Here is a 27,765-nt window from a genome sequence, read left to right on the forward strand (position 1 = left end):
GGGTTACCAGTACTGAGTCAATGGTAACTTGGCTATATACAGGGGTTACCAGTACCCAGTCAATGATAACTTGGCTATATACAGGGGTTACCAGTACCCAGTCAATGATAACTTGGCTATATACAGGGGTTACCAGTACCCAGTCAATGATAACTTGGCTATATACAGGGGTTACCAGTACCCAGTCAATGATAACTTGGCTATATACAGGGGTTACCAGTACCCAGTCAATGATTACTTGGCTATATACAGGGGTTACCAGTACCCAGTCAATGATAACTTGGCTATATACAGGGGTTACCAGTACCCAGTCAATGATTACTTGGCTATATACAGGGGTTACCAGTACCCAGTCAATGATAACTTGGCTATATACAGGGGTTACCAGTACCCAGTCAATGATTACTTGGCTATATACAGGGGTTACCAGTACCCAGTCAATGATAACTTGGCTATATACAGGGGTTACCAGTACCAAGTCAATGATAACTTGGCTATATACAGGGGTTACCAGTACCCAGTCAATGATAACTTGGCTATATACAGTGGTTACCAGTACCCAGTCAATGATTACTTGGTTATATACACGGGGTACCAGTACCCAGTCAATGATTACTTGGTTATATACACGGGGTACCAGTACCCAGTCAATGATTACTTGGCTATATACAGGGGTTACCAGTACCCAGTCAATGATAACTTGGCTATATACAGGGGTTACCAGTACCCAGTCAATGATTACTTGGCTATATACAGGGGTTACCAGTACCCAGTCAATGATAACTTGGCTATATACAGGGGTTACCAGTACCCAGTCAATGATAACTTGGCTATATACAGGGGTTACCAGTACCCAGTCAATGATAACTTGGCTATATACAGGGGTTACCAGTACTGAGTCAATGATAACTTGGCTATATACAGGGGTTACCAGTACCCAGTCAATGATAACTTGGCTATACAGGGGTTACCAGTACCCAGTCAATGATAACTTGGCTATATACAGGGGTTACCAGTACCCAGTCAATGATAACTTGGCTATATACAGGGGTTACCAGTACCCAGTCAATGATTACTTGGCTATATACAGGGGTTACCAGTACCCAGTCAATGATAACTTGGCTATATACAGGGGTTACCAGTACCCAGTCAATGATTACTTGGCTATATACAGGGGTTACCAGTACCCAGTCAATGATAACTTGGCTATATACAGGGGTTACCAGTACCCAGTCAATGATAACTTGGCTATATACAGGGGTTACCAGTACCCAGTCAATGATTACTTGGCTATATACAGGGGTTACCAGTACCAAGTCAATGATAACTTGGCTATATACAGGGGTTACCAGTACCCAGTCAATGATAACTTGGCTATATACAGTGGTTACCAGTACCCAGTCAATGATTACTTGGTTATATACACGGGGTACCAGTACCCAGTCAATGATTACTTGGTTATATACACGGGGTACCCGTACCCAGTCAATGATTACTTGGCTATATACAGGGGTTACCAGTACCCAGTCAATGATAACTTGGCTATATACAGGGGTTACCAGTACCCAGTCAATGATTACTTGGCTATATACAGGGGTTACCAGTACCCAGTCAATGATAACTTGGCTATATACAGGGGTTACCAGTACCCAGTCAATGATAACTTGGCTATATACAGGGGTTACCAGTACCCAGTCAATGATAACTTGGCTATATACAGGGGTTACCAGTACTGAGTCAATGATAACTTGGCTATATACAGGGGTTACCAGTACCCAGTCAATGATAACTTGGCTATATACAGGGGTTACCAGTACCCAGTCAATGATAACTTGGCTATATACAGGGGTTACCAGTACCCAGTCAATGATAACTTGGCTATATACAGTGGTTACCAGTACCCAGTCAATGATAACTTGGCTATATACAGGGGTTACCAGTACCCAGTCAATGATAACTTGGCTATATACAGGGGTTACCAGTACCCAGTCAATGATAACTTGGCTATATACAGGGGTTACCAGTACCCAGTCAATGATAACTTGGCTATATACAGGGGTTACCAGTACCCAGTCAATGATAACTTGGCTATATACAGGGGTTACCAGTACCCAGTCAATGATAACTTGGTTATATACACGGGGTACCAGTACCCAGTCAATGATAACTTGGCTATATACAGGGGTTACCAGTACCCAGTCAATGATAACTTGGCTATATACAGGGGTTACCAGTACCCAGTCAATGATAACTTGGTTATATACAGGGGTTACCAGTACCCAGTCAATGATAACTTGGCTATATACAGGGGTTACCAGTACCCAGTCAATGATAACTTGGTTATATACAGGGGTTACCAGTACCCAGTCAATGATAACTTGGTTATATACAGGGGTTACCAGTACCCAGTCAATGATAACTTGGCTATATACAGGGGTTACCAGTACCCAGTCAATGATAACTTGGTTATATACAGGGGTTACCAGTACCCAGTCAATGATAACTTGGCTATATACAGGGGTTACCAGTACCCAGTCAATGATAACTTGGTTATATACAGGGGTTACCAGTACCCAGTCAATGATAACTTGGCTATATACAGGGGTTACCAGTACCCAGTCAATGATTACTTGGCTATATACACGGGGTACCAGTACCCAGTCAATGATAACTTGGCTATATACAGGGGTTACCAGTACCCAGTCAATGGTAACTTGGCTATATACAGGGGTACCAGTACCCAGTCAATGGTAACTTGGTTATATACAGGGGTTACCAGTACCCAGTCAATGATAACTTGGTTATATACAGGGGTTACCAGTACCCAGTCAATGATAACTTGGTTATATACAGGGGTACCAGTACCCAGTCAATGATAACTTGGTTATATACAGGGGTTACCAGTACCCAGTCAATGATAACTTGGTTATATACAGGGGTTACCAGTACCCAGTCAATGATAACTTGGTTATATACAGGGGTTACCAGTACCCAGTCAATGATAACTTGGTTATATACAGGGGTTACCAGTACCCAGTCAATGATAACTTGGCTATATACAGGGGTTACCAGTACCAAATCAATGTCTGTCTTTTCCTTTTTTCTCTTTAGTTCATTCTCTTGGTTGTTGGTGCATTGGGGTGTTCTTGGGGGTGGGGAATGGAATTAGTTGTATTTTTGATTACATTTTTTCTTCCTGGGAGGGGAGTGTGGGAGGGGTCTCGATTGGTTGAGGGACAGCTATTGGGGAGCTGTGGGGGGGATCTTGGAGGGTTCGGGTTCACGTTTTTTTGGCCTGGTGGGAGATCTATTAACGTGTCCTTGAGCAGGGCATTGACCCTGGATGCTTCTGTGTGTCTCTCTGAATGGGAATCTGTTGGATGACTGGTATGATGTAGTTATTGAGTGGCTTCACTGCAAGTATACTGCTCCAAAAAATTAAGGGAACACTTAAGCAACACATCCTAGATCTTGGAGTTACATTGTGGTGTTTAAGTGTTCCCTTTATTTTTTTGATCAGTGTATATTGTATGTTTCAAATATTCAATAAATAATAAAAAAATACATTTTAAAAAGTACCCAGTCAATGATTACTTGGTTATATACACGGGGTACCAGTACCCAGTCAATGATTACTTGGTTATATACACGGGGTACCAGTACCCAGTCAATGATTACTTGGTTATATACACGGGGTACCAGTACCCAGTCCATGATAACGTGGCTATATACACGGGGTACCAGTACCCAGTCCATGATAACATGGCTATATACACAGGGTACCAGTACTGAGTCGATGTGTAGGGGTATGATGTAGATATTTAAATATAGGCAGGGATAAAGTGACTAGACAACAGGATAGATAATAAACAGTAACAGCAGCGTATGTGATGAGTCAAAAGAGTTAGTGTAAAAAGGGTCAATTCAGATAGTCTGTGTTCTATTATTTAACTATTGATCAGTCTTGACTAACTATTTAGCAGTCTTATGGATTGGTTAATAACTAACTATTTAGCAGTCTTATGGATTGGTTAACTATTTAACTAACTATTTAGCAATCTTATGGATTGGTTAACTATTTAACTAACTATTTAGCAATCTTATGGATTGGTTAACTATTTAACTAACTATTTAGCAGTCTTATGATTTGTGAATAGAAGCTGTTCAGGGTCCTGTTGGTTCCAGACTTGGTGCATTGGTACCGCTTGCTGTGCGGTAGCAGAGAGAACAGTCTATGACTTGGGTGGCTGGAGTCTGACAATTTCTTTTACATATCAGAGTAGGGGTTCTGATTTAGGATCTGTTCATTATGATCTAGGATCAGGTCCTCCTGTTCATTATGATCAAAAAGGTTAAACTGATGCTAGATCGGCGCTCTGAGACGCTTGGTGGATACGGGCCCTGGTCAAAAGTAGTGTGACAGAGCGGCATCTCTGGTGCAGCCAGCGTTTATCATAGTGACAGGAAGTGTCCTTCTGAGACTGCTGAGTGGAATGACCACTCACACCAGCAGTAATGATGGTGCTGGTTTCTCTGTGCTTCGTTGACTGTATAACCAGAACACTGGCTCTGGTGGAGCAAACACCGTATGCTTTCTGGTGGAAGACGTAACGCTCTCCACTCTCCTCCTCCTCCTCTCTCCCCTCTCATGTGTTTCCCCCTCTCTCTCTCCAGGAGGATATGAAGCTGCAGGAGGGTTCAGTGATGATACTTTTGGTTGGAAGTCGTTGGGGCAAGAGTTGAGGATCAACGATGCGACCGCCGATTTGACCACTTTTCAGCAGCATGGAAACCGTGCTTTAGCTTCTAAGGACATGAGGAAATCCCACGGTGAGTATACAGTCTACACCAGGGGCTGTCGTCACCCCTCTCCCCGGGGGCTGTCGTCACCCCTCTCCCCGGGGGCTGTCGTCACCCCTCTCCCCGGGGGCTGTCGTCAACCCTCTCCCCGGGGGCTGTCGTCACCCCTCTCCCCGGGGGGCTGTCGTCACCCCTCTCCCCGGGGGGCTGTCGTCACCCCTCTCCCCGGGGGGCTGTCGTCACCCCTCTCCCCGGGGGGCTGTCGTCAACCCTCTCCCCATGGGGCTGTCGTCAACCCTCTCCCCGGGGGGCTGTCGTCACCCCTCTCCCCGGGGGGCTGTCGTCAGCCCTCTCCCCATGGGGCTGTCGTCAACCCTCTCCCCGGGGGGCTGTCGTCAACCCTCTCCCCGGGGGCTGTCGTCAACCCTCTCCCCGGGGGGCTGTCGTCAACCCTCTCCCGGGGGGCTGTCGTCAACCCTCTCCCCGGGGGGCTGTCGTCAACCCTCTCCCGGGGGGCTGTCGTCAACCCTCTCCCCGGGGGCTGTCGTCAACCCTCTCCCCGGGGGGCTGTCGTCAACCCTCTCCCCGGGGGCTGTCGTCACCCCTCTCCCGGGGGGCTGTCGTCACCCCTCTCCCGGGGGGCTGTCGTCACCCCTCTCCCGGGGGGCTGTCGTCAACCCTCTCCCCGGGGGGCTGTCGTCAACCCTCTCCCCGGGGGGCTGTCGTCAACCCTCTCCCCGGGGGGCTGTCGTCAACCCTCTCCCCGGGGGCTGTCGTCAACCCTCTCCCCGGGGGGCTGTCGTCAACCCTCTCCCCGGGGGGCTGTCGTCAACCCTCTCCCCGGGGGGCTGTCGTCAAAGCCTCCCCCCGGGGGCTGTCGTCAAACCGCTCGCCAGTCATAATACACCTGATTCACCTAGTCAAGGGCTTGATGATTGGTTGACCAGTTGAATCAGGTGCTAGCTGGGGAATAGATCAAATCCCTGGAACGTCTGGGGGTTCTGAGGATGGGTTTGGAAACCACTACTTGGTTCTCCTAGATATAATGGCACAATTGCTGAATTCTATTTCTGATCTCCATTTTATCTCTCCATCCCCCTCTTTCAATCTCTTTCTCCATCTCTCTTTACATCCTGCCCACTCTCCCTCTTTCTTGTTCTTTCCATACATCCCTCTCTCTGCCCCCCCCCCCCTTACAGACAGAGGGATGTCTCACTCCGATGAGTCTCGCCTGTCCAACCTCCTGCGCCGTGTGTCCCGTGAGGAGGACAGGGACCGCCGGCTGGCCACTGTCAGACAGCTCCGGGAGTTCATCACTCACTCTGACAACAAAGTGGTGAGGTCATCAATCATATCTACAGTTGAAATCGGAAGTTTACATACACTTAGGTTGGAGTCATTTAAAACTCGTTTTTCAACCACTCCACAAATGTCTTAAACTATAGTTTTGGCAAGTCGGTTAGGACATCTACTTTGTGCATGACAAGTAATTTTTGAAACAATTGTTTACAGACAGATTATTTCACTTATAATTCACTATCACAATTCCAGTGGGTCAGAAGTTTACATACACTAAGTTGACTGTGCCTTTAAACAGCTTGGAAAATTCCAGAAAATGATGTCATGGCTTTAGAAGCTTCTGATGGGCTAATTGACATCATTTGAGTCAATTGGAGGTGTACCTGTGGATGTATTTCAAGGCCTACCTTCAAACTCAGGGCCTCTTTGCTTGACATCATGGGAAAATCAAAAGAAATCAGCCAAAACCTCAGAAAAACAGTTGTAGACCTTCACAAGTCTGGTTCATACTTTGGACTAATTTCCAAACGCCTGAAGGTACCACGTTCATCTGTACAAGCAATAGTACGCAAGTATAAACACCATGGGACCACGCAGCCGTCATACCGCCAGGAAGGAGATGCATTCTGTCTCCTAGAGATGAACGTACTTTTGTGCGAAAAGTGCAAATCAATCCTAGAACAACAGCAAAGGACCTTGTGAAGATGCTGGAGGAAACGGGTACAAAAGTATCTATATCCACAATATACGAGTCCTATATCAACATGGCCTGAAAGGCCACTCAGCAAGAAAGAAGCCACTGCTCCAAAACCGCCATAAAAAAGACAGACTAGGGTTTGTAACTGGACATGGGGACAAAGATCGTACTTTTTGGAGAAATGTCCTCTGGTCTGATGAAACAAAAATAGAACTGATTGGCCATAATGACCATCCTCGTTTGGAGGAAAAAGGGGGGGGGGGCTTGCAAGCCGAAGAACACCATCCCAACCGTGACGCACAGGGGTGGCAGCATCATGTTGTGGGGGTGCTTTGCTGCAGGAGAGACTGGTGCACTTCACAAAATAGATGGCATCATGAGGAAGGATAATTATGTGGATATATTGAAGCAACATCTCAAGACATCAGTCAGGAAGTTAAAGCTTGGTCACAAATGGGTCTTCCAAATGGACAATGACCCCGAGCATACTTCCAAAGTGGTGGCAAAACGGCTTAAGGACAACAAAGTCAAGGTATTGGAGTGGTCATCACAAAGCCCTGACCTCAATCCTATAGAAAATTTGTGGGCAGAACTGAAAAAGCATGTGCGAGCAAGGAGGCCTACAAACCTGACTCAGTTACACCAGCTCTGTCAGGAGGAATGGGACAAAATTCACCCAACTTATTGTGGGAAGCTTGTGGAAGGCTACCCGAAATGTTTGACCCAAGTTAAACAATTTAAAGGCAATGCTACCAAATACTAATTGAGTGTATGTAAACTTCTGACCCACTGGGAATGTGATGAAAGAAATAAAAGCTGAAATAAATCATTCTCTCTACTATTATTCTGACATTTCACATTCTTAAAATGAAGTGGTGATCCTAAGACAGGGAATTTTTACTAGGAGTAAATGTCAGGAATTGTGAAAAACTGAGTATGTATTTGGCTAATGTGTATGTAAACTTCCGACTTCAACTATCTATCTATCTATCTATCTGGGTAGTTCATCACTCACTCAGACAATATCACTGGTGAGGTTGATCTGTCTGATCAGTTAGTCAATTGATTGACCCCAGTAACCCAGGGAGGTCTTAGCTCCCTAGCTCAGAGATTCTCCCTTGGATAGCTGTGGTCAGAGCCTCTGATCTGGGGGGATATTAGAACCTGTGTCACAAATGGTACTCTGTTCCCTAAGTAGGGCGCTACTATAGGCCCCGAGTAGGGCTCTACTATAGGCCCCGAGTAGGGCTCTGCTATAGGCCCCGAGTAGGGCTCTGCTATAGGCCCCGAGTAGGGCTCTACTATAGGCCCCGAGTAGGGCTCTACTATAGGCCCCGAGTAGGGCTCTACTATAGGCCCCGAGTAGGGCTCTACTATAGGCCCCGAGTAGGGCTCTGCTATAGGCCCCGAGTAGGGCTCTGCTATAGGCCCCGAGTAGGGCTCTACTATAGGCCCCGAGTAGGGCTCTACTATAGGCCCCGAGTAGGGCTCTACTATAGGCCCCGAGTAGGGCTCTGCTATAGGCCCCGAGTAGGGCTCTGCTATAGGCCCCGAGTAGGGCTCTACTATAGGCCCCGAGTAGGGCTCTGCTATAGGCCCCGAGTAGGGCTCTACTATAGGCCCCGAGTAGGGCTCTACTATAGGCCCCGAGTAGGGCTCTGCTATAGGCCCCGAGTAGGGCTCTACTATAGGCCCCGAGTAGGGCTCTACTATAGGCCCCGAGTAGGGCTCTACTATAGGCCCCGAGTAGGGCTCTGCTATAGGCCCCGAGTAGGGCTCTACTATAGGCCCCGAGTAGGGCTCTACTATAGGCCCCGAGTAGGGCTCTACTATAGGCCCCGAGTAGGGCTCTGCTATAGGCCCCGAGTAGGGCTCTGCTATAGGCCCCGAGTAGGGCTCTACTATAGGCCCCGAGTAGGGCTCTGCTATAGGCCCCGAGTAGGGCTCTACTATAGGCCCCGAGTAGGGCTCTACTATAGGCCCCGAGTAGGGCTCTACTATAGGCCCCGAGTAGGGCTCTGCTATAGGCCCCGAGTAGGGCTCTGCTATAGGCCCCGAGTAGGGCTCTACTATAGGCCCCGAGTAGGGCTCTACTATAGGCCCCGAGTAGGGCTCTACTATAGGCCCCGAGTAGGGCTCTACTATAGGCCCCGAGTAGGGCTCTACTATAGGCCCCGAGTAGGGCTCTACTATAGGCCCCGAGTAGGGCTCTACTATAGGCCCCGAGTAGGGCTCTACTATAGGCCCCGAGTAGGGCTCTACTATAGGCCCCGAGTAGTGCTGTGTTTACCAGGGTTGTGTTTAGACTGGAGGGGTTGTGTTTAGACTGGAGGGGTTGTGTTTAGACTGGAGGGGTTGTGTTTACCAGGGGTGTGTTTAGACTGGAGGGGTTGTGTTTACCAGGGCTGTGTTTAGACTGGAGGGGTTGTGTTTACCAGGGGTGTGTTTAGACTGGAGGGGTTGTGTTTACCAGGGCTGTGTTTAGACTGGAGGGGTTGTGTTTACCAGGGCTGTGTTTAGACTGGAGGGGTTGTGTTTACCAGGGGTAGTTGTGGTGCAGCTCCACTGTAGAACTGTGTTCTCTCCCTGTTTGACACTGATTGTGTTCCGCTCTCTCGCCCTCCCCCTTCTCTCTCTCGCCCTCCCCCTTCTCTCTCTCGCCCTCCCCCTTCTCTCTCTCGCCCTCCCCCTTCTCTCTCTCGCCCTCCCCCTTCTCTCTCCCACCAGGCCCTGGTGAAACAGTTGGATACCATCCTCAGTACCCTGAATGATATTTTGAATGAAAGGTAAGAGGAAGTTCCCAATCAGAGCCAAAGAGTCTCCATCTGAAATGGCACCTTGTTCCCTCTATAGTACAGTACTTCTGACCAGGTCATGTCTCTGGTCTTAAGGTCTCTGGTCTTAAGGTCTCTGGTCTTAAGGTCTCTGGTCTTAAGGTCTCTGGTCTTAAGGTCTCTGGTCTTAAGGTCTCTGGTCTTAAGGTCTCTGGTCTTAAGGTCTCTGGTCTTAAGGTCTCTGGTCTTAAGGTCTCTGGTCTTAAGGTCTCTGGCCTTAAGGTCTCTGGCCTTAAGGTCTCTGGCCTTAAGGTCTCTGGCCTTAAGGTCTCTGGTCTTAAGGTCTCTGGTCTCTGGTCTTAAGGTCTCTGGTCTTAAGGTCTCTGGTCTTAAGGTCTCTGGTCTTAAGGTCTCTGGTCTTAAGGTCTCTGGTCTTAAGGTCTCTGGTCTTAAGGTCTCTGGTCTTAAGGTCTCTGGTCTTAAGGTCTCTGGTCTTAAGGTCTCTGGTCTTAAGGTCTCTGGTCTTAAGGTCTCTGGTCTTAAGGTCTCTGGTCTTAAGGTCTCTGGTCTTAAGGTCTCTGGTCTTAAGGTCTCTGGTCTTAAGGTCTCTGGTCTTAACCTCTCTGGGCTATGTGGGACGATTTCGTCCCACCTACGTAACAGCCACTTCAATCCAGTGGCGCGATTTTTGAATCGTTAGAAATGCTATAACTTCAATTTCTCAAACATATGACTATTTCACAGCTATTTAAAGACAAGAATCTCGTTAATCTAACCCCACTGTCCGATTTCAAAAAGGCTTTACAACAAAAGCAAAACATTAGATTATGTCAGCAGAGTACCCAGCCAGAAATAATCACACAGCCATTTTTCAAGCTAGCATATCATGTCACATAAACCCAAACCATATCTAAATGCAGCACTAACCTTTGATGATCTTCATCAGATGACACACCTAGGACATTGTGTTATACAATACATGCATGTCTGTTCAATCAAGTTCATATTTATATCAAAAACCAGCTTTTACATTAGCATGTGACGTTCAGAACTAGCATTCCCACCGAACACTTCCGGTGATTTTACTAAATTACTCACGATAAACGTTCACAAAAAGCATAACAATTATTTTAAGAATTATAGATACATTACCCCTCTATGCACTCGATATGTCCGATTTTAAAATAGCTTTTCGGATGAAGCACATTTTGCAATAATCTAAGTACATAGCCCGGCATTACAGGGCTAGCTATTTAGATACCCACCCAGGTCAGCATCCACCAAAATCACATTTCCTATAAGAAAAATGTTCTTACCTTGCTTGTTCTTCATCAGAATACACTGCCAGGACTTCTACTTCAATAACAAATGTTGGTTTGGTCCCAAATAATCCATCGTTATGTTCCAACAGCGACGTTTTGTTCGTGAGTTCTAGAATGCTTCTTCGCGGTGTCGCGCATGGCGCATTGGCGTGTCAAAAATGTCTAAATATTCCATTACCGTACTTCGAAGCATGTCAACCGCTGTTTAAAACCAATTTTTATGCCATTTATGTCATAGAGAAGTGTTAATATTCCGACCGGGAGTATGCATTGAGCCTAAACAGCCGAATAAAATTTCTCCTCAGAAGCGACTCATGCACGCGCATCATTGAAAGGTCCTCCGAGCATCCACTTACAAAAGGCGATAATATATTTCAACCTGAGGTTCCCTCGTAAACCTTCAGTTATTTCGCGGGCTCTGAGAGCCTATTGGAGCCCTGGGAATTGTCACGTTACAGCTAAGATCCTTACTTTTCAATAAAAAGAGGTAAGACGCACGACTCCTTGTCAGACAGGGTACTTCCTGCTTGAAGCCTTGTCAGGTTTTTGCCTGCCATAGGAGTTCTGTTATACTCACAGACACCATTCAAACAGTTTTAGAAAATTCAGAGTGTTTTCTATCCAAACCTGAACAATAATATGCATATTCTAGCTTCTGAGTTGGTGTAGGAGGCAGTTAAAAATGGGAACATATTTTTTCCAAAATTCTCAATACTGCCCCCTATACCAAAGAGGTTAAGGTCTCTGGCCTTAAGGTCTCTGGCCTTAAGGTCTCTGGCCTTAAGGTCTCTGGCCTTAAGGTCTCTGGCCTTAAGGTCTCTGGTCTTAAGGTCTCTGGCCTTAAGGTCTCTCTCCATAGTCTACAGCAGGGATGGGCAACACTAGTTGTTTTTTAGGAACTCAGTCAGGTTCTCAACTTACTGTTGAGAGAGAGAATAATAGATACACAAGGTGCGATTTAGAAATGTGGTTGTGCTGTAGATCAATTAGCCCATGTCACCAAAACATTTTTTGGATTGGTAAGTTAGTGTAATGGCCAGCTATCTAAAGGTGTAGTCAACATGGTTGAATTACCCACTGGCATGGGGCCCATTTGATCATCAGTTATCATATTCAAAACTGTTAAGGGGGGTTTATGTATTTCAAGAGCTGCATCTAATTTATCATCTAACAGGCAAACCATGTCTCTAACTTTATTATTGGGGCTCCAGAGTGGCGCAGCGGTCTAAGACCCTGCATCTCAGTGCTAGAGGAGTCACTACAGACCCTGTTTCCATTCCAGGCTGTATCACAGTGGTCTAAGGCCCTGCATCTCAGTGCTAGAGGAGTCACTACAGACCCTGGTTCCATTCCAGGCTGTATCACAGCGGTCTAAGACCCTGCATCTCAGTGCTAGAGGTGTCACTACAGACCCTGGTTCCATTCCAGGCTGTATCACAGTGGTCTAAGGACCTGCATCTCAGTGCTAGAGGCGTCACTACAGACCCTGGTTCGATTCCAGGCTGTGTCACAACTGGCCGTGATTGGGAGTCCTGTACGGCGGCGCTCAGTTGTCCCAGCGTCGTTAGGGTTAGGGTTTAACCAGGGTAGGATTAGGGTTAGGGTTTAACCAGGGTAGGGTTAGGGTTAGGGTTTAACCAGGGTAGGGTTAGGGTTTAACCAGGGTAGGGTTAGGGTTTAACCGGGGTAGGGTAATGGTTAGGGTTTAACCGGGTTAGGGTTAGGGTTTAACCAGGTTAGGGTTAGGGTTTAACCAGGGTAGGGTTAGGGTTTAACCAGGGTAGGGTTAGGGTTAGGGTTTAACCGGGTTAGGGTTAGGGTTTAACCAGGTTAGGGTTAGTGTTTAACCAGGGTAGGGTTAGGGTTAGGGTTTAACCGGGGTAGGTCGTCATTGTAAATAAGAATCTGTTATCTGACTTGCCTTGTTAAATAAAAACATCTAAGTGTCGTTGAGTGATTTTAAAGATCCATACACAGCATTTCAGTCAGGAATAATCTAATCACTTCAGGGCTTGTGTTAAATACCTAGGTTAAATACAAGCCCTCCGCAAGACCCACTCATAGTTTCATGATTTTATAAAAAATAGTTTAACTTGCTTTTCTGTAATAAGACTTGAACGCCAGATCAGTGATGTCTATGAAAAATGCCCTTTTTAGTAAATAATTCTCAGCAGAAGCATAATGCACATTCACTAATAACGACCAACTTCTGGTAGCAGACATTATAGACAATTAGCACAGATCTCATCAACCATCTCTGCAGCATAAGCCCACATGCTAGTGGGTAGCCAGCATACCTTAATATGTCTAGTCAACCTGGCTCTATTAGCTTGTTAACAAGCTACAACAGTCTGTCTCCAACTGTTTAAACAACAGCCTGTTCATTTCCATTCCATGTTGAAATCATGTGGCCTACCTGGATAACATGTTTATCTCTCACAATTACAAAGAGTTGCCAATTCCTTATGTAATTGTGTTTTATGCTCATTGCACATTTATGAAACACAGACCAGACAGCCAGTATAACAGTCTGGTTCAGATGCTGCTAGTGGTATTATATAACACAGACCAGACAGCCAGTATAACAGTCTGGTTCAGATGCTGCTAGTGGTATTATATAACACAGACCAGACAGCCAGTATAACAGTCTGGTTCAGATGCTGCTAGTGGTATTATATAACACAGACCAGACAGCCAGTATAACAGTCTGGTTCAGATGCTGCTAGTGGTATTATATAACACAGACCAGACGGCCAGTATAACAGTCTGGTTCAGATGCTGCTAGTGGTATTATATAACACAGACCAGACAGCCAGTATAACAGTCTGGTTCAGATGCTGCTAGTGGTATTATATAACACAGACCAGACGGCCAGTATAACAGTCTGGTTCAGATGCTGCTAGTGGTATTATATAACACAGACCAGACAGCCAGTATAACAGTCTGGTTCAGATGCTGCTAGTGGTATTATATAACACAGACCAGACAGCCAGTATAACAGTCTGGTTCAGATGCTGCTAGTGGTATTATATAACACAGACCAGACAGCCAGTATAACAGTCTGGTTCAGATGCTGCTAGTGGTATTATATAACACAGACCAGACGGCCAGTATAACAGTCTGGTTCAGATGCTGCTAGTGGTATTATATAACACAGACCAGACAGCCAGTATAACAGTCTGGTTCAGATGCTGCTAGTGGTATTATATAACACAGACCAGACAGCCAGTATAACAGTCTGGTTCAGATGCTGCTAGCGGTATTATATAACACAGACCAGACAGCCAGTATAACAGTCTGGTTCAGATGCTGCTAGTGGTATTATATAACACAGACCAGACGGCCAGTATAACAGTCTGGTTCAGATGCTGCTAGTGGTATTATATAACACAGACCAGACAGCCAGTATAACAGTCTGGTTCAGATGCTGCTAGTGGTATTATATAACACAGACCAGACGGCCAGTATAACAGTCTGGTTCAGATGCTGCTAGTGGTATTATATAACACAGACCAGACGGCCAGTATAACAGTCTGGTTCAGATGCTGCTAGTGGTATTATATAACACAGACCAGACGGCTAGTATAACAGTCTGGTTCAGATGCTGCTAGTGGTATTATATAACACACACCAGACAGCCAGTATAACAGTCTGGTTCAGATGCTGCTAGTGGTATTATATAACACAGACCAGACAGCCAGTATAACAGTCTGGTTCAGATGCTGCTAGTGGTATTATATAACACAGACCAGACAGCCAGTATAACAGTCTGGTTCAGATGCTGCTAGCGGTATTATATAACACAGACCAGACGGCCAGTATAACAGTCTGGTTCAGATGCTGCTAGTGGTATTATATAACACAGACCAGACAGCCAGTGTAACAGTCTGGTTCAGATGCTGCTAGTGGTATTATATAACACAGACCGGACGGCCAGTATAACAGTCTGGTTCAGATGCTGCTAGTGGTATTATATAACACAGACCAGACAGCCAGTATAACAGTCTGGTTCAGATGCTGCTAGCGGTATTATATAACACAGACCAGACAGCCAGTATAACAGTCTGGTTCAGATGCTGCTAGCGGTATTATATAACACAGACCAGACAGCCAGTATAACAGTCTGGTTCAGATGCTGCTAGTGGTATTATATAACACAGACCAGACGGCCAGTATAACAGTCTGGTTCAGATGCTGCTAGTGGTATTATATAACACAGACCAGACGGCCAGTATAACAGTCTGGTTCAGATGCTGCTAGCGGTATTATATAACACAGACCAGACAGCCAGTATAACAGTCTGGTTCAGATGCTGCTAGCGGTATTATATAACACAGACCAGACAGCCAGTATAACAGTCTGGTTCAGATGCTGCTAGTGGTATTATATAACACAGACCAGACGGCCAGTATAACAGTCTGGTTCAGATGCTGCTAGTGGTATTATATAACACAGACCAGGAGGAGGAGGAGGGGCTTGGTGTCACAGACCAGGAGGAGGAGGAGTGGCTTGGTGTCACAGCACAGAAGGAGGAGGAGGAGGGGCTTGGTTTCACAGCACAGAAGGAGGAGGAGGAGGGGCTTGGTGTCACAGCACAGGAGGAGGAGGGGGAGTGGCTTGGTGTCACAGCACAGAAGGAGGAGGAGGAGGAGGGGCTTGGTGTCACAGCACAGGAGGAGGAGGGGGAGTGGCTTGGTGTCACAGCACCGAAGGAGGAGGAGGAGGGGCTTGGTTTCACAGCACAGAAGGAGGAGGAGGAGGGGCTTGGTGTCACAGCACAGGAGGAGGAGGGGGGGAGTGGCTTGGTGTCACAGCACAGGAGGAGGAGGGGGAGTGGCTTGGTGTCACAGCACAGAAGGAGGAGGAGGAGGAGGAGGAGGGGGCTTGGTGTCACAGCACAGGAGGAGGAGGGGCTTGGTGTCACAGCACAGGAGGGGCTTGGTGTCACAGCACAGGAGGGGGAGGAGGGGCTTGGTGTCACAGCACAGGAGGGGGAGGAGGGGCTTGGTGTCACAGCACAGGAGGGGGAGGAGGAGGGGCTTGGTGTCACAGCACAGGAGGAGGGGGAGGAGGGGCTTGGTGTCACAGCACAGGAGGAGGAGGGGGAGGGGCTTGGTGTCACAGCACAGGAGGAGGAGGGGGAGTGGCTTGGTGTCACAGCACAGAAGGAGGAGGAGGAGGAGGGGCTTGGTGTCACAGCACAGGAGGAGGAGGGGGAGGGGCTTGGTGTCACAGCACAGGAGGAGGAGGGGGAGGGGCTTGGTGTCACAGCACAGGAGGAGGAGGGGGAGTGGCTTGGTGTCACAGCACAGAAGGAGGAGAAGGAGAGGAGACCAAAAAGACAGACGCTCATGAAACAAACAACTCGATTCTTGTGATACAGGCATTTGGAACATCGCGCTAAAACATGCATTCAAATGAATTTGATATATCGCCCAGCCTTCATAACTAGAGACCATGTTTAGATGGGTGTTAAATGGAAACCAGTCTTCATTTCTAGAGACCATGTTTAGATCGGTGTTAAATGGAAACCAGCCATCCAGACAATGTAGACCTTTTTAGATGTTTTAGGATCTTTGTCAGGTTGTGTGTTGGTTTATACTGACTCCCCTGTCTCTCTCCCCTGTCTCTCTCCCCTGTCTCTCTCCCCTGTCTCTCTCCCCTGTCTCTCTCCCCTGTCTCTCTCCCCTGTCTCTCTCCCCTGTCTCTCCCCTGTAGCAGTAAGCTGCTGTCAGAGCTGCGTCAGGAAGCAGCGGTGTGCCTGGGTCTGCTGTGCACCGCTCTGAGCTATGAAGCAGAGCGCATCTTCAAGTGGATGTTTGTCAAGTTCAGCTCCAGCCCCCGGGACGAGGTCAGGCTGCTCTACCTGGTGGCAGCATACCGAGCCCTGGAGGCAGCCGGAGAGAGGAAGGCCTTCTCACCTGTCATGCAGGTAAGAGGAACCAGGGCTCCATTCATAGTGTCTCACAGTAGGAGGGCTGACTTGGGATCAGTTTGACCTGTTAGATCACAATGAGTAACATGATATTGACGAGAGGGGGGGGGGCTGATCCTAGGTCTGCACTCGTACCCTGATGTGTTTGTTATGTATAAGGCCCAGGGTAGTTGTTAGGGAGGGTTATGTTGAGAGAGTGGGTGGGTGGGTAACACTGTGGCGTCCATGTTTTGTCAGCTGGTGATGAGTAGCCTGCAGTCCATCCTGGAGAACCTGGACACGCCGGAGCTGCTGTGTCAGAGCGTCCGCTGCATCCTGCAGGTGGCCCGCTGCTACCCACACGTCTTCAGCACCAACTTCAGAGTGAGTGGCAACACACACACACACACACTCTTGCGCCAACTTCAGACTTCAAATGTGAGCATCTGGTGGTGTTTTCTTTCTCTACCTCATTTCCTATTGCCTGGCTCCTTCCCTCTCCCTCTCTCTCTGTCTCCTACTGCCTGGCTCGCTCCCTCTCTCTCTGTCTCCTACTGCCTGGCTCGCTCTCCCTCTCTCTACCTCCTACTGCCTGGCTCGCTCCCTCTCTCTCTACCTCCTACTGCCTGGCTCCTTCCCTCTCTCTCTCCCTCTGTCTCCTCCTGCCTGGCTCCTTCCCTCTCTCGCTCCCTCTGTCTCCTCCTGCCTGGCTCCTTCCCTCTCTCGCTCCCTCTGTCTCCTCCTGCCTGGCTCCTTCCCTCTCTCGCTCCCTCTGTCTCCTCCTGCCTGGCTCCTTCCCTCTCTCGCTCCCTCTGTCTCCTCCTGCCTGGCTCCTTCCCTCTCTCGCTCCCTCTGTCTCCTCCTGCCTGGCTCCTTCCCTCTCTCGCTCCCTCTGTCTCCTCCTGCCTGGCTCCTTCCCTCTCTCGCTCCCTCTGTCTCCTACTGCCTGGCTCGCTCCCTCTCTCTCTGTCTCCTACTGCCTGGCTCGCTCTCCCTCTCTCTACCTCCTACTGCCTGGCTCGCTCCCTCTCTCTCTACCTCCTACTGCCTGGCTCGCTCCCTCTCTCTCTACCTCCTACTGCCTGGCTCGCTCCCTCTCTCTCTACCTCCTACTGCCCGGGTCGCTCCCTCTCTCTCTACCTCCTACTGCCCGGGTCGCTCCCTCTGTCTCCTACTGCTTGAGTCCTTCCCTCTCTCGCTCCCTCTGTCTCCTACTGCCCGGCTCGCTCCCCCTGTCTCCTACTGCCCGGCTCGCTCCCCCTGTCTCCTACTGCCCGGCTCGCTCCCCCTGTCTCCTACTGCCGGGCTCGCTCCCCCTGTCTCCTACTGCCCGGCTCGCTCCCCCTGTCTCCTACTGCCGGGCTCGCTCCCCCTGTCTGTCCCTACTAGCAGGTGTTCTTAATGTCCTCCAGAGTGTCTACAGTGAAGTGTGTTGTGTTGACCTTGCCTGTTGTGTGTGATAGGATACGGTGGATATCTTGGTGGGCTGGCACATTGACCACACACAGAAACAGTCTCTGACTCAGCAGGTCTCAGGTCAGTACACACAAATGTTTTCCATCTTCCTCTCAGTATAGAATATAATCAGAATTTAGTGGGGTTGGACAGATGGCTGCAAGTCTGTAGTTGTATGTTTTACACCAGGGGTGTCATGGGGGATCCAATAAGGCCCGCAAATATTACTATATTTACTATAATCATAGTTTATTGACAGTCAAGGAGCGTCAAATTCCCAACACTATCAATTGTGGAGTCATTTTCTGGAAATGGACTGTGAGGAAATAAAAAATGAATAAATTGAGTGCGGCCATCTGAACCTCTTTTGAAGACCGAATACAGCCACCGGGACAAAATGAGTTGGACACCTGGTTTTACACAAGTCAACTGTGTGTGTGTGACCTGTGTGTGTGTGACCTGTGTGTGTGTGACCTGTGTGTGTGTGACCTGTGTGTGTGTGACCTGTGTGTGTGTGACCTGTGTGTGTGTGACCTGTGTGTGTGTGACCTGTGTGTGTGACCTGTGTGTGTGCAGGCTGGCTGCAGAGCCTGGAGCAGTTCTGGGTAGCAGACCTGACCTTCTCTACCACGCTGTTGGGACAGTTTCTAGAGGACATGGAGGCCTACGCAGAGGTCAGTAACACCACTATACACACACACACACACACACACACTGTGGCCAGTTTATTAGGTACACCCATCTAGTACCTAGTCCCTCCTTTGCCTCCCGAACAGCCGTAATTCTTCGGGGCATGGAAACGTTGCTCAATTGGTATCAAGGGATCTAACGTGTGCCAGTAAAACATTACCCACACCAGTACACCACCACCACCAGCCTGTACTGTTGACACCAGGCAGGATGGAGCCATGGACTCATGCTGCTTACGCCAAATCCTGACTCTGCCATCAGCCTGTACTGTTGACACCAGGCAGGATGGAGCCATGGACTCATGCTGCTTACGCCAAATCCTGACTCTGCCATCAGCCTGTACTGTTGACACCAGGCAGGATGGGGCCATGGACTCATGCTGCTTACGCCAAATCCTGACTCTGCCATCAGCTTGTACTGTTGACACCAGGCAGGATGAGGCCATGGACTCATGCTGCTTACGCCAAATCCTGACTCTGCCATCAGCCTGTACTGTTGACACCAGGCAGGATGGGGCCATGGACTCATGCTGCTTACGCCAAATCCTGACTCTGTCATCAGCCTGTACTGTTGACACCAGGCAGGACGGGGCCATGGACTCATGCTGCTTACGCCAAATCCTGACTCTGCCATCAGCCTGTACTGTTGACACCAGGCAGGATGGAGCCATGGACTCATGCTGCTTACGCCAAATCCTGACTCTGCCATCAGCCTGTACTGTTGACACCAGGCAGGATGAGGCCATGGACTCATGCTGCTTACGCCAAATCCTGACTCTGCCATCAGCCTGTACTGTTGACACCAGGCAGGATGGGGCCATGGACTCATGCTGCTTACGCCAAATCCTGACTCTGTCATCAGCCTGTACTGTTGACACCAGGCAGGACGGGGCCATGGACTCATGCTGCTTACGCCAAATCCTGACTCTGCCATCAGCCTGTACTGTTGACACCAGGCAGGATGGAGCCATGGACTCATGCTGCTTACGCCAAATCCTGACTCTGCCATCAGCCTGTACTGTTGACACCAGGCAGGATGGAGCCATGGACTCATGCTGCTTACGCCAAATCCTGACTCTGCCATCAGCCTGTACTGTTGACACCAGGCAGGACGGGGCCATGGACTCATGCTGCTATACCAAATCCTGACTCTGCCATCAGCCTGTACTGTTGACACCAGGCAGGACGGGGCCATGGACTCATGCTGCTTACGCCAAATCCTGACTCTACCATCAGCCTGTACTGTTGACACCAGGCAGGATGGGGCCATGGACTCATGCTGCTTACGCCAAATCCTGACTCTACCATCAGCCTGTACTGTTGACACCAGGCAGGATGGGGCCATGGACTCATGCTGCTTACGCCAAATCCTGACTCTACCATCAGCCTGTACTGTTGACACCAGGCAGGACGGGGCCATGGACTCATGCTGCTTACGCCAAATCCTGACTCTGCCATCAGCCTGTACTGTTGACACCAGGCAGGATGGGGCCATGGACTCATGCTGCTTACGCCAAATCCTGACTCTGCCATCAGCCTGTACTGTTGACACCAGGCAGGACGGGGCCATGGACTCATGCTGCTTACGCCAAATCCTGACTCTGCCATCAGCCTGTACTGTTGACACCAGGCAGGATGGGGCCATGGACTCATGCTGCTTACGCCAAATCCTGACTCTGCCATCAGCCTGTACTGTTGACACCAGGCAGGATGGAGCCATGGACTCATGCTGCTATACCAAATCCTGACTCTGCCATCAGCATGACGCAACAGGAACTGGAATTCATCGGACCAGGCAATGGTTTTCCACTCCTCAGTGGTCCAGTGTTGGTGAACACGTGTCAAATGGAGACACTTCCTTGTTTTTAGCTGATCGGAGTTGAACCCGGTGTGGTCGTCTGCTGCAATAGCCAATCCGTGACAAGGACTGACGAGTTGTCCGTTCTGAGATGCCGTTCTGCACACCACTGTTGTACTGCTCCGTTATTTGAGAGTTTGTTCCCCGCCTGTCAGCTTGCACCGTTCTCCTTCGACCTCTCTCATCAACGAGCTGTTTTCTCCCACAGGTCTGCCGCTGACTGGATGTTTGTGTTCCATTCTGGATAAACCCTAGACACTGTCGTGCGTGAAAAGCCCAGGAGGCCAGACGTTTCTGAGATATTGGAACCGGCACGCCTGGCACCGGCGATCATACCACGCTCAAAGTCACTTAGGTCACTGGTTTTGCCCATTTTATAATGTCCCAGTTAGGACAGTAACTGAATGCCTCTCTGTGTTTATATAACAAGCCACGGCCATGTCTCACTGTCTGTAGGCACAAACCACTTTCATGAACAGGGGGGTGTACCTAATAAACTGGCCACTGTGTATACACACTACGCTATTACATGGATGCCTATGCAAAGGAAACGGTGTTCCCTTATTACAGTAGAACTTCAGCGATACGGACTGACCAGTCATCCAAACTAGCAGTATAAGGCTACAGGCAAACATGCAGTGCCTTCAGAAAGTATTCATACCCCTTGACTTATTCCACATACAATAACCCATAATGACAGTGAAAACATGTTTTTAGAAATTGTTGCAAATGTATTGTAAATTAAATAGATATCTCATTTACATAAGTATTCACATCCCTAGTCAATACTTTGTAGAAGCGCCTTTGGTGGCGATTACAGCTATGAGTCATCCTGGGTATGTCTGAGTCAGCTATGAGTCAGCCTGAGTATGTCTGAGTCAGCTATGAGTCAGCCTGAGTATGTCTGAGTCGGCTATGAGTCAGCCTGAGTATGTCTGAGTCGGCTATGAGTCAGCCTGAGTATGTCTGAGTCGGCTATGAGTCAGCCTGAGTGTGTCTGAGTCGGCTATGAGTCAGCCTGAGTGTGTCTGAGTCGGCTATGAGTCAGCCTGAGTGTGTCTGAGTCGGCTATGAGTCAGCCTGAGTGTGTCTGAGTCGGCTATGAGTCAGCCTGAGTGTGTCTGAGTCGGCTATGAGTCAGCCTGAGTGTGTCTGAGTCGGCCTGAGTGTGTGAGTCAGCCTGAGTGTGTCTGAGTCAGCCTGAGTGTGTCTGAGTCAGCCTGAGTGTGTCTGAGTCAGCCTGAGTGTGTCTGAGTCGGCCTGAGTGTGTCTGAGTCGGCCTGAGTGTGTCTGAGTCGGCCTGAGTGTGTCTGAGTCGGCCTGAGTGTGTCTGAGTCGGCCTGAGTGTGTCTGAGTCGGCCTGAGTGTGTCTGAGTCGGCCTGAGTGTGTCTGAGTCGGCCTGAGTGTGTCTGAGTCGGCCTGAGTGTGTCTGAGTCGGCCTGAGTGTGTCTGAGTCGGCTATGAGTCGGCTATGAGTCGGCTATGAGTCGGCTATGAGTCGGCTATGAGTCGGCTATGAGTCGGCTATGAGTCGGCTATGAGTCGGCTATGAGTCGGCTATGAGTCGGCTATGAGTCGGCTATGAGTCGGCTATGAGTCGGCTATGAGTCGGCTATGAGTCGGCTATGAGTCGGCTATGAGTCGGCTATGAGTCGGCTATGAGTCGGCTATGAGTCGGCTATGAGTCGGCTATGAGTCGGCTATGAGTCGGCTATGAGTCGGCTATGAGTCGGCTATGAGTCGGCTATGAGTCGGCTATGAGTCGGCTATGAGTCGGCTATGAGTCGGCTATGAGTCGGCTATGAGTCGGCTATGAGTCGGCTATGAGTCGGCTATGAGTCGGCTATGAGTCGGCTATGAGTCGGCTATGAGTCGGCTATGAGTCGGCTATGAGTGTGTCTGAGTCGGCTATGAGTCGGCTATGAGTCGGCTATGAGTCGGCTATGAGTCGGCTATGAGTCGGCTATGAGTCGGCTATGAGTCGGCTATGAGTCGGCTATGAGTCGGCTATGAGTCGGCTATGAGTCGGCTATGAGTCGGCTATGAGTCGGCTATGAGTCGGCTATGAGTCGGCTATGAGTCAGCCTGAGTGTGTCTGAGTCGGCTATGAGTCAGCCTGAGTGTGTCTGAGTCGGCTATGAGTCGGCTATGAGTCAGCCTGAGTGTGTCTGAGTCAGCCTGAGTGTGTCTGAGTCGGCTATGAGTCAGCCTGAGTGTGTCTGAGTCGGCTATGAGTCGGCCCTGAGTCGGCCCGGCTATGTCTGAGTCGGCCCTGAGTCGGCCCGGCTATGTCTGAGTCGGCCCTGAGTCGGCCCGGCTATGTCTGAGTCGGCCCTGAGTCGGCCCGGCTATGTCTGAGTATGGGAATTTTCTCTCATTTTGTTCCAGGCAGATTTTCTCAAGCTCTGTTAAGATGAAGAGTGGCAGTGAACAGCAATATTGAAGTGTTTCCATAGATGTTCAATGGGATTCAAGTCTGGGCTTTGGCTGGGCCACTCACACTTTCACATGCTTGTTCTGAAGCCATTCCAGCGTTGCTCTGGCTGTATGCTTGGGGTCGTTGTCCTGTTGGAACGTAAATCTTTGCCCCAGTGTAAGGTCGTTTGCACGCTGAAGTAGGTTCTCATCAAGGATGTGCCTGCCTGTGTTCGGCTTTGTCCATTGATCCCTCTATCCTTACCAGTCTCCCAGTCCCTGCTGCTGAAATGCATCCCTATGGCAGGATGCTGCCACCACCGTGCTTCGCGGTAGGGATGCTGCCTCCACCGTGCTTCGCGGTAGGGATGCTGCCTCCACCGTGCTTCGCGGTAGGGATGCTGCCTCCACCGTGCTTCGCGGTAGGGAAGCTGCCTCCACCGTGCTTCGCGGTAGGGATGCTGCCTCCACCGTGCTTCGCGGTAGGGATGCTGCCTCCACCGTGCTTCGCGGTAGGGATGCTGCCTCCACCGTGCTTCGCGGTAGGGATGCTGCCTCCACCGTGCTTCGCGGTAGGGATGGTGTTAAACGTGTGATGAGGTGATCATGGTTTTTCTCCAGACATAGCACTTTGCATTCAGGACAAAGAGTTTGCTCTCCGAATCTTTTTGCAAACTCATGTGGTAGTGTGTGTTAGTTACCTGGTACAGTGTGAGTACAGAGTATATAACAGCATACTGAACAGCAGGGTGGTAGTGTGTGTTACCTGGTACAGTGTGAGTACAGGGTATATAACAGCATACTGAACAGCAGGGTGGTAGAGTGTGTTACCTGGCATTTTTCACAGGAGTGTCTTCCGCCTGGCCACTCTCCCATAAAGCCCAGATTGGTGAAGTGCTGTAGAGACTGTTGTCCTTCCGGCAGGTTCTTCCATCTCAGCCAAGGAACTCTGTAGTTCTGTCAGTGGTCATTGGGATCTCGTTCACCTCCCTGACCAAGGTCCTTCTTGCCTGGTTGCTGAGTTTGGTCGGACGGCCAGTTCTAGGCATTCTGGGTAGCTCCATATTTTTTCAATTTCCCAATGATGAAGACCACTGTGCTCTAGGAAACAATTTTTATACCCTTCCCCAGATATATACCTCGTCACAATTCTATCTTGGAGCTCTACGGACAGTTCCTTGGACATGGTACATTTTCTCCTCTGACGTCGTGGTATAGTTTCTCCTCTGACGTCGTGGTATATTTTCTCCTCTGACGTGGTGGTGGGGTTGCTCCTCTGACGTGGTGGTGGGGTTGCTCCTCTGACGTGGTGGTGGGGTTGCTCCTCTGACGTGGTGGTGGGGTTGCTCCTCTGACGTGGTGGTGGGGTTGCTCCTCTGACGTGGTGGTGGGGTTGCTCCTCTGACGTCGGGGTGGGGTTGCTCCTCTGACGTCGGGGTGGGGTTGCTCCTCTGACGTCGGGGTGGGGTTGCTCCTCTGACGTCGGGGTGGGGTTGCTCCTCTGACGTCGTCGGGGTGGGGTTGCTCCTCTGACGTGGTGGTGGGGTTGCTCCTCTGACGTGGTGGTGGGGTTGCTCCTCTGACGTGGTGGTGGGGTTGCTCCTCTGACGTCGTGGTGGTGGGGTTGCTCCTCTGACGTCGGGGTGGGGTTGCTCCTCTGACGTCGGGGTGGGGTTGATCCTCTGACATGCTCTGTCAACTGTAGGACATTTTTATATAGACAGACGTGTTTCTTTATAAATCATGTTCAAACTATTGAATTTGCCACCGGTGGACTCCAATGAAGTTGTATTGACATCTCTCAGGATGATAAATGGAAATGTATTTAATCCATTTACATTTCAGGCTTTAACACAACAACATGTAGAATAAGTCAAAGGGTCTGAATACTTTCTGAAGACGTGTTGCAAGTTATGGAATATGTTGGTGTCGCTGACATCCTATTGTATTACATTACATTTGAAATGTCATGAACAAATCTATGGACTTCTGTCCCATGTTGTCTCCAGGACCTGGGTCACGTGGGTTCTGGCGAGGCGGTAGACGAGGACATCCCTCCACCCACGGTGTCTCTGCCAAAACTGGCCGCCCTGCTGAGGGTGTTCAGCACCGTGGTGCGCTGCATCGGACAGCGTTTCAACCCCATTAGAGGACCGCCCATCACACAGGCATACGTCTCTGATGTAAGGAGAGATACACACACCCCCATCACACAGGCATATGTCTCTGATGTAAGGAGAGACACACACACACACACACACACACACCCATCACACAGGCATACGTCTCTGATGTAAGGAGAGATACACACACCCCCATCACACAGACATACGTCTCTGATGTCAGGAGAGATACACACACTCATCACACAGACATACGTCTCTGATGTAAGGAGAGATACACACTGAAACACACACTCATCACACGGGTATACGTCTCTGATGTAGAGGTCGACCGATTATGATTTTTCAACGCTGATACCGATTATTGGAGGCCCAAAGGCCGATACCGATTAATCGTCCGATTATTTTCTTTTTTATATATATAATGACAATTACAACAATACTGAATCAACACTTATTTTAACTTAATATAATACATCAATAAAATCAATTTAGCCTCAAATAAATAGTGAAACATGTTCAATTTGGTTTAAATAATGCAAAACAAAGTGTTGGAGGAGAAAGTAAAAGTGCAATAAGTGCCATGTAAGAAAGCTAACGATTAAGTTCCTTGCTCAGAACATGAGAACATATGAAAGCTGGTGGTTCCTTTTAAAATGAGTCTTCAATATTCCCAGGTAAGAAGTTTTAGGTTGTAGTTATTATAGGAATTATAGGACTATTTCTCTCTATACGATTTGTATTTCATATACCTTTGACTATTGGATGTTCTTATAGGCACTTTAGTATTGCCAGTGTAACAGTATAGCTTCCGTCCCTCTCCTCGCTCCTACCTGGGCTCGAACCAGGAACACATCGACAACAGCCACCCTCGAAGCAGCGTTACCCATGCAGAGCAAGGGGAACAACTACTCCAAGTCTCAGAGCGAGTGACGTTTGAAACGCTATTAGCGCGCACCCGCTAACTAGCTAGCCATTTCACATACAAACCTAGCTAACTAGATGCCGAATAGGCATCAACTCACCACGTAGGTTATCCTTAATGTTTGTCTATAGGCAACCCGAGTGAGGACAGACATTTTTCGGAATAAACATGATGAGTGAAAAACGCAATGAAATAGACCACTCCCTACCCGGTATCTTATTCTGCCGCTATACAACTTTGTTTGCGTTGTTTTTTGGCAACCTTGTCATTTACGAAGTTTTTGGAATAGATTCCTGTTGGAACGTTCCACAAATTATACCCACCCAGGTTGAAGTCATAAACAGCGCAATGCTTGAAGCAAAGCGAAGGGCTGTTTGAATGAATGCTTACGAGCCTGCTGCTGCCTACCACCGCTCAGTCAGACTGCTCTATCAAATCATAGACTTAATTATAATATAATAAACACACAGAAATACGAGCCTTGGGTCAGTAATAATATGGTCGAATCTGGAAACTATCATCTCGAAAACAAAAGTTTTTTTCTTTCAGTGACATACGGAACCGTTCCGTATTTTATCTAACGGGTGACTAAGTCTAAATATTCCTGTTAGGCATTGATGTTTATGGTTAGGTACATTGGTGCAACGACAGTACTTTTTTCGCAAATGCGCTTGTTAAATCAACACCCGTTTGTCGAAGTAGGCTGTGATTCAATGAAAATTAACAGGCACCGCATCGATTATATGCAACGCAAGACACGTTAGATAAACTAGTAATATCATCAACCATGTGTAGTTAGCTAGTGATTATGTTAAGATTGATAGTTTTTTATAAGTCTAATGCTAGCTAGCAACTTACCTTTGCTTCTTGCTGCCCTCGCGTAACAGGTAGTCAGCCTGCCATGCAGGCTCCTCGTGGAGTGCAATGTAAGGCAGGTGGTTAGAGCGTTGGACTGGTAACCGAAGGTTGCAAAAACGAATCCCCCCTGAACAAGGCAGTTAACCCCCGTTTCTAGGCCGTCATTGTAAACAAGAATGTGTTCTTAATCTGACTTGCCTAGTTAAATAAAGGTGTAAAAATGTTTTTTGCCAAATCGGTGGCCAAAAATACCGATTACCGATTGTTATGAAAACTTGAAATCGGCCCTAATTAATCGGCCATTCCGATTAATCGGTCGACCTCTACTCTGATGTAAGGAGAGACACACACTGAAACACACACCCCCATCACACAGGCATACGTCTCTGATGTAAGGAGAGAGACACACACCCATCACACAGACATCTCTGATGTAAGGAGACACACACATCCATCACACAGACATACGTCTCTAGTGTAAGGAGAGACACACACCCATCACACAGACATCTCTGATGTAAGGAGACACACACATCCATCACACAGACATACGTCTCTGATGTAAGGCGAGATGGGGAGAAGGACACACACAGACTCTCGTAATTAACCAGGCATATGTCACATAATTTGTTCCC

General features: G+C 48.7%; 1 protein-coding gene across 1 annotated transcript in view; it reads left to right on the plus strand.

Annotated features, from left to right (window-relative positions):
- Positions 1-27,765, plus strand: part of LOC115208725 (serine/threonine-protein kinase SMG1-like) — a gene marked incomplete in the record, with an annotated part of 97,587 nt that overhangs the window by 8,724 nt on the left and 61,098 nt on the right. The window contains 8 exon segments of the mRNA XM_029777045.1: positions 4,675-4,830; positions 6,000-6,136; positions 9,524-9,582; positions 16,611-16,824; positions 17,065-17,190; positions 18,270-18,342; positions 18,838-18,935; positions 25,234-25,407. Of these exon segments, the coding sequence (XP_029632905.1) occupies positions 4,675-4,830; positions 6,000-6,136; positions 9,524-9,582; positions 16,611-16,824; positions 17,065-17,190; positions 18,270-18,342; positions 18,838-18,935; positions 25,234-25,407 (1,037 nt within the window).

This window comes from Salmo trutta, chromosome 1 (assembly GCF_901001165.1).
Source record: "Salmo trutta chromosome 1, fSalTru1.1, whole genome shotgun sequence".
In the NCBI taxonomy this organism is placed as follows: domain Eukaryota; kingdom Metazoa; phylum Chordata; class Actinopteri; order Salmoniformes; family Salmonidae; genus Salmo; species Salmo trutta.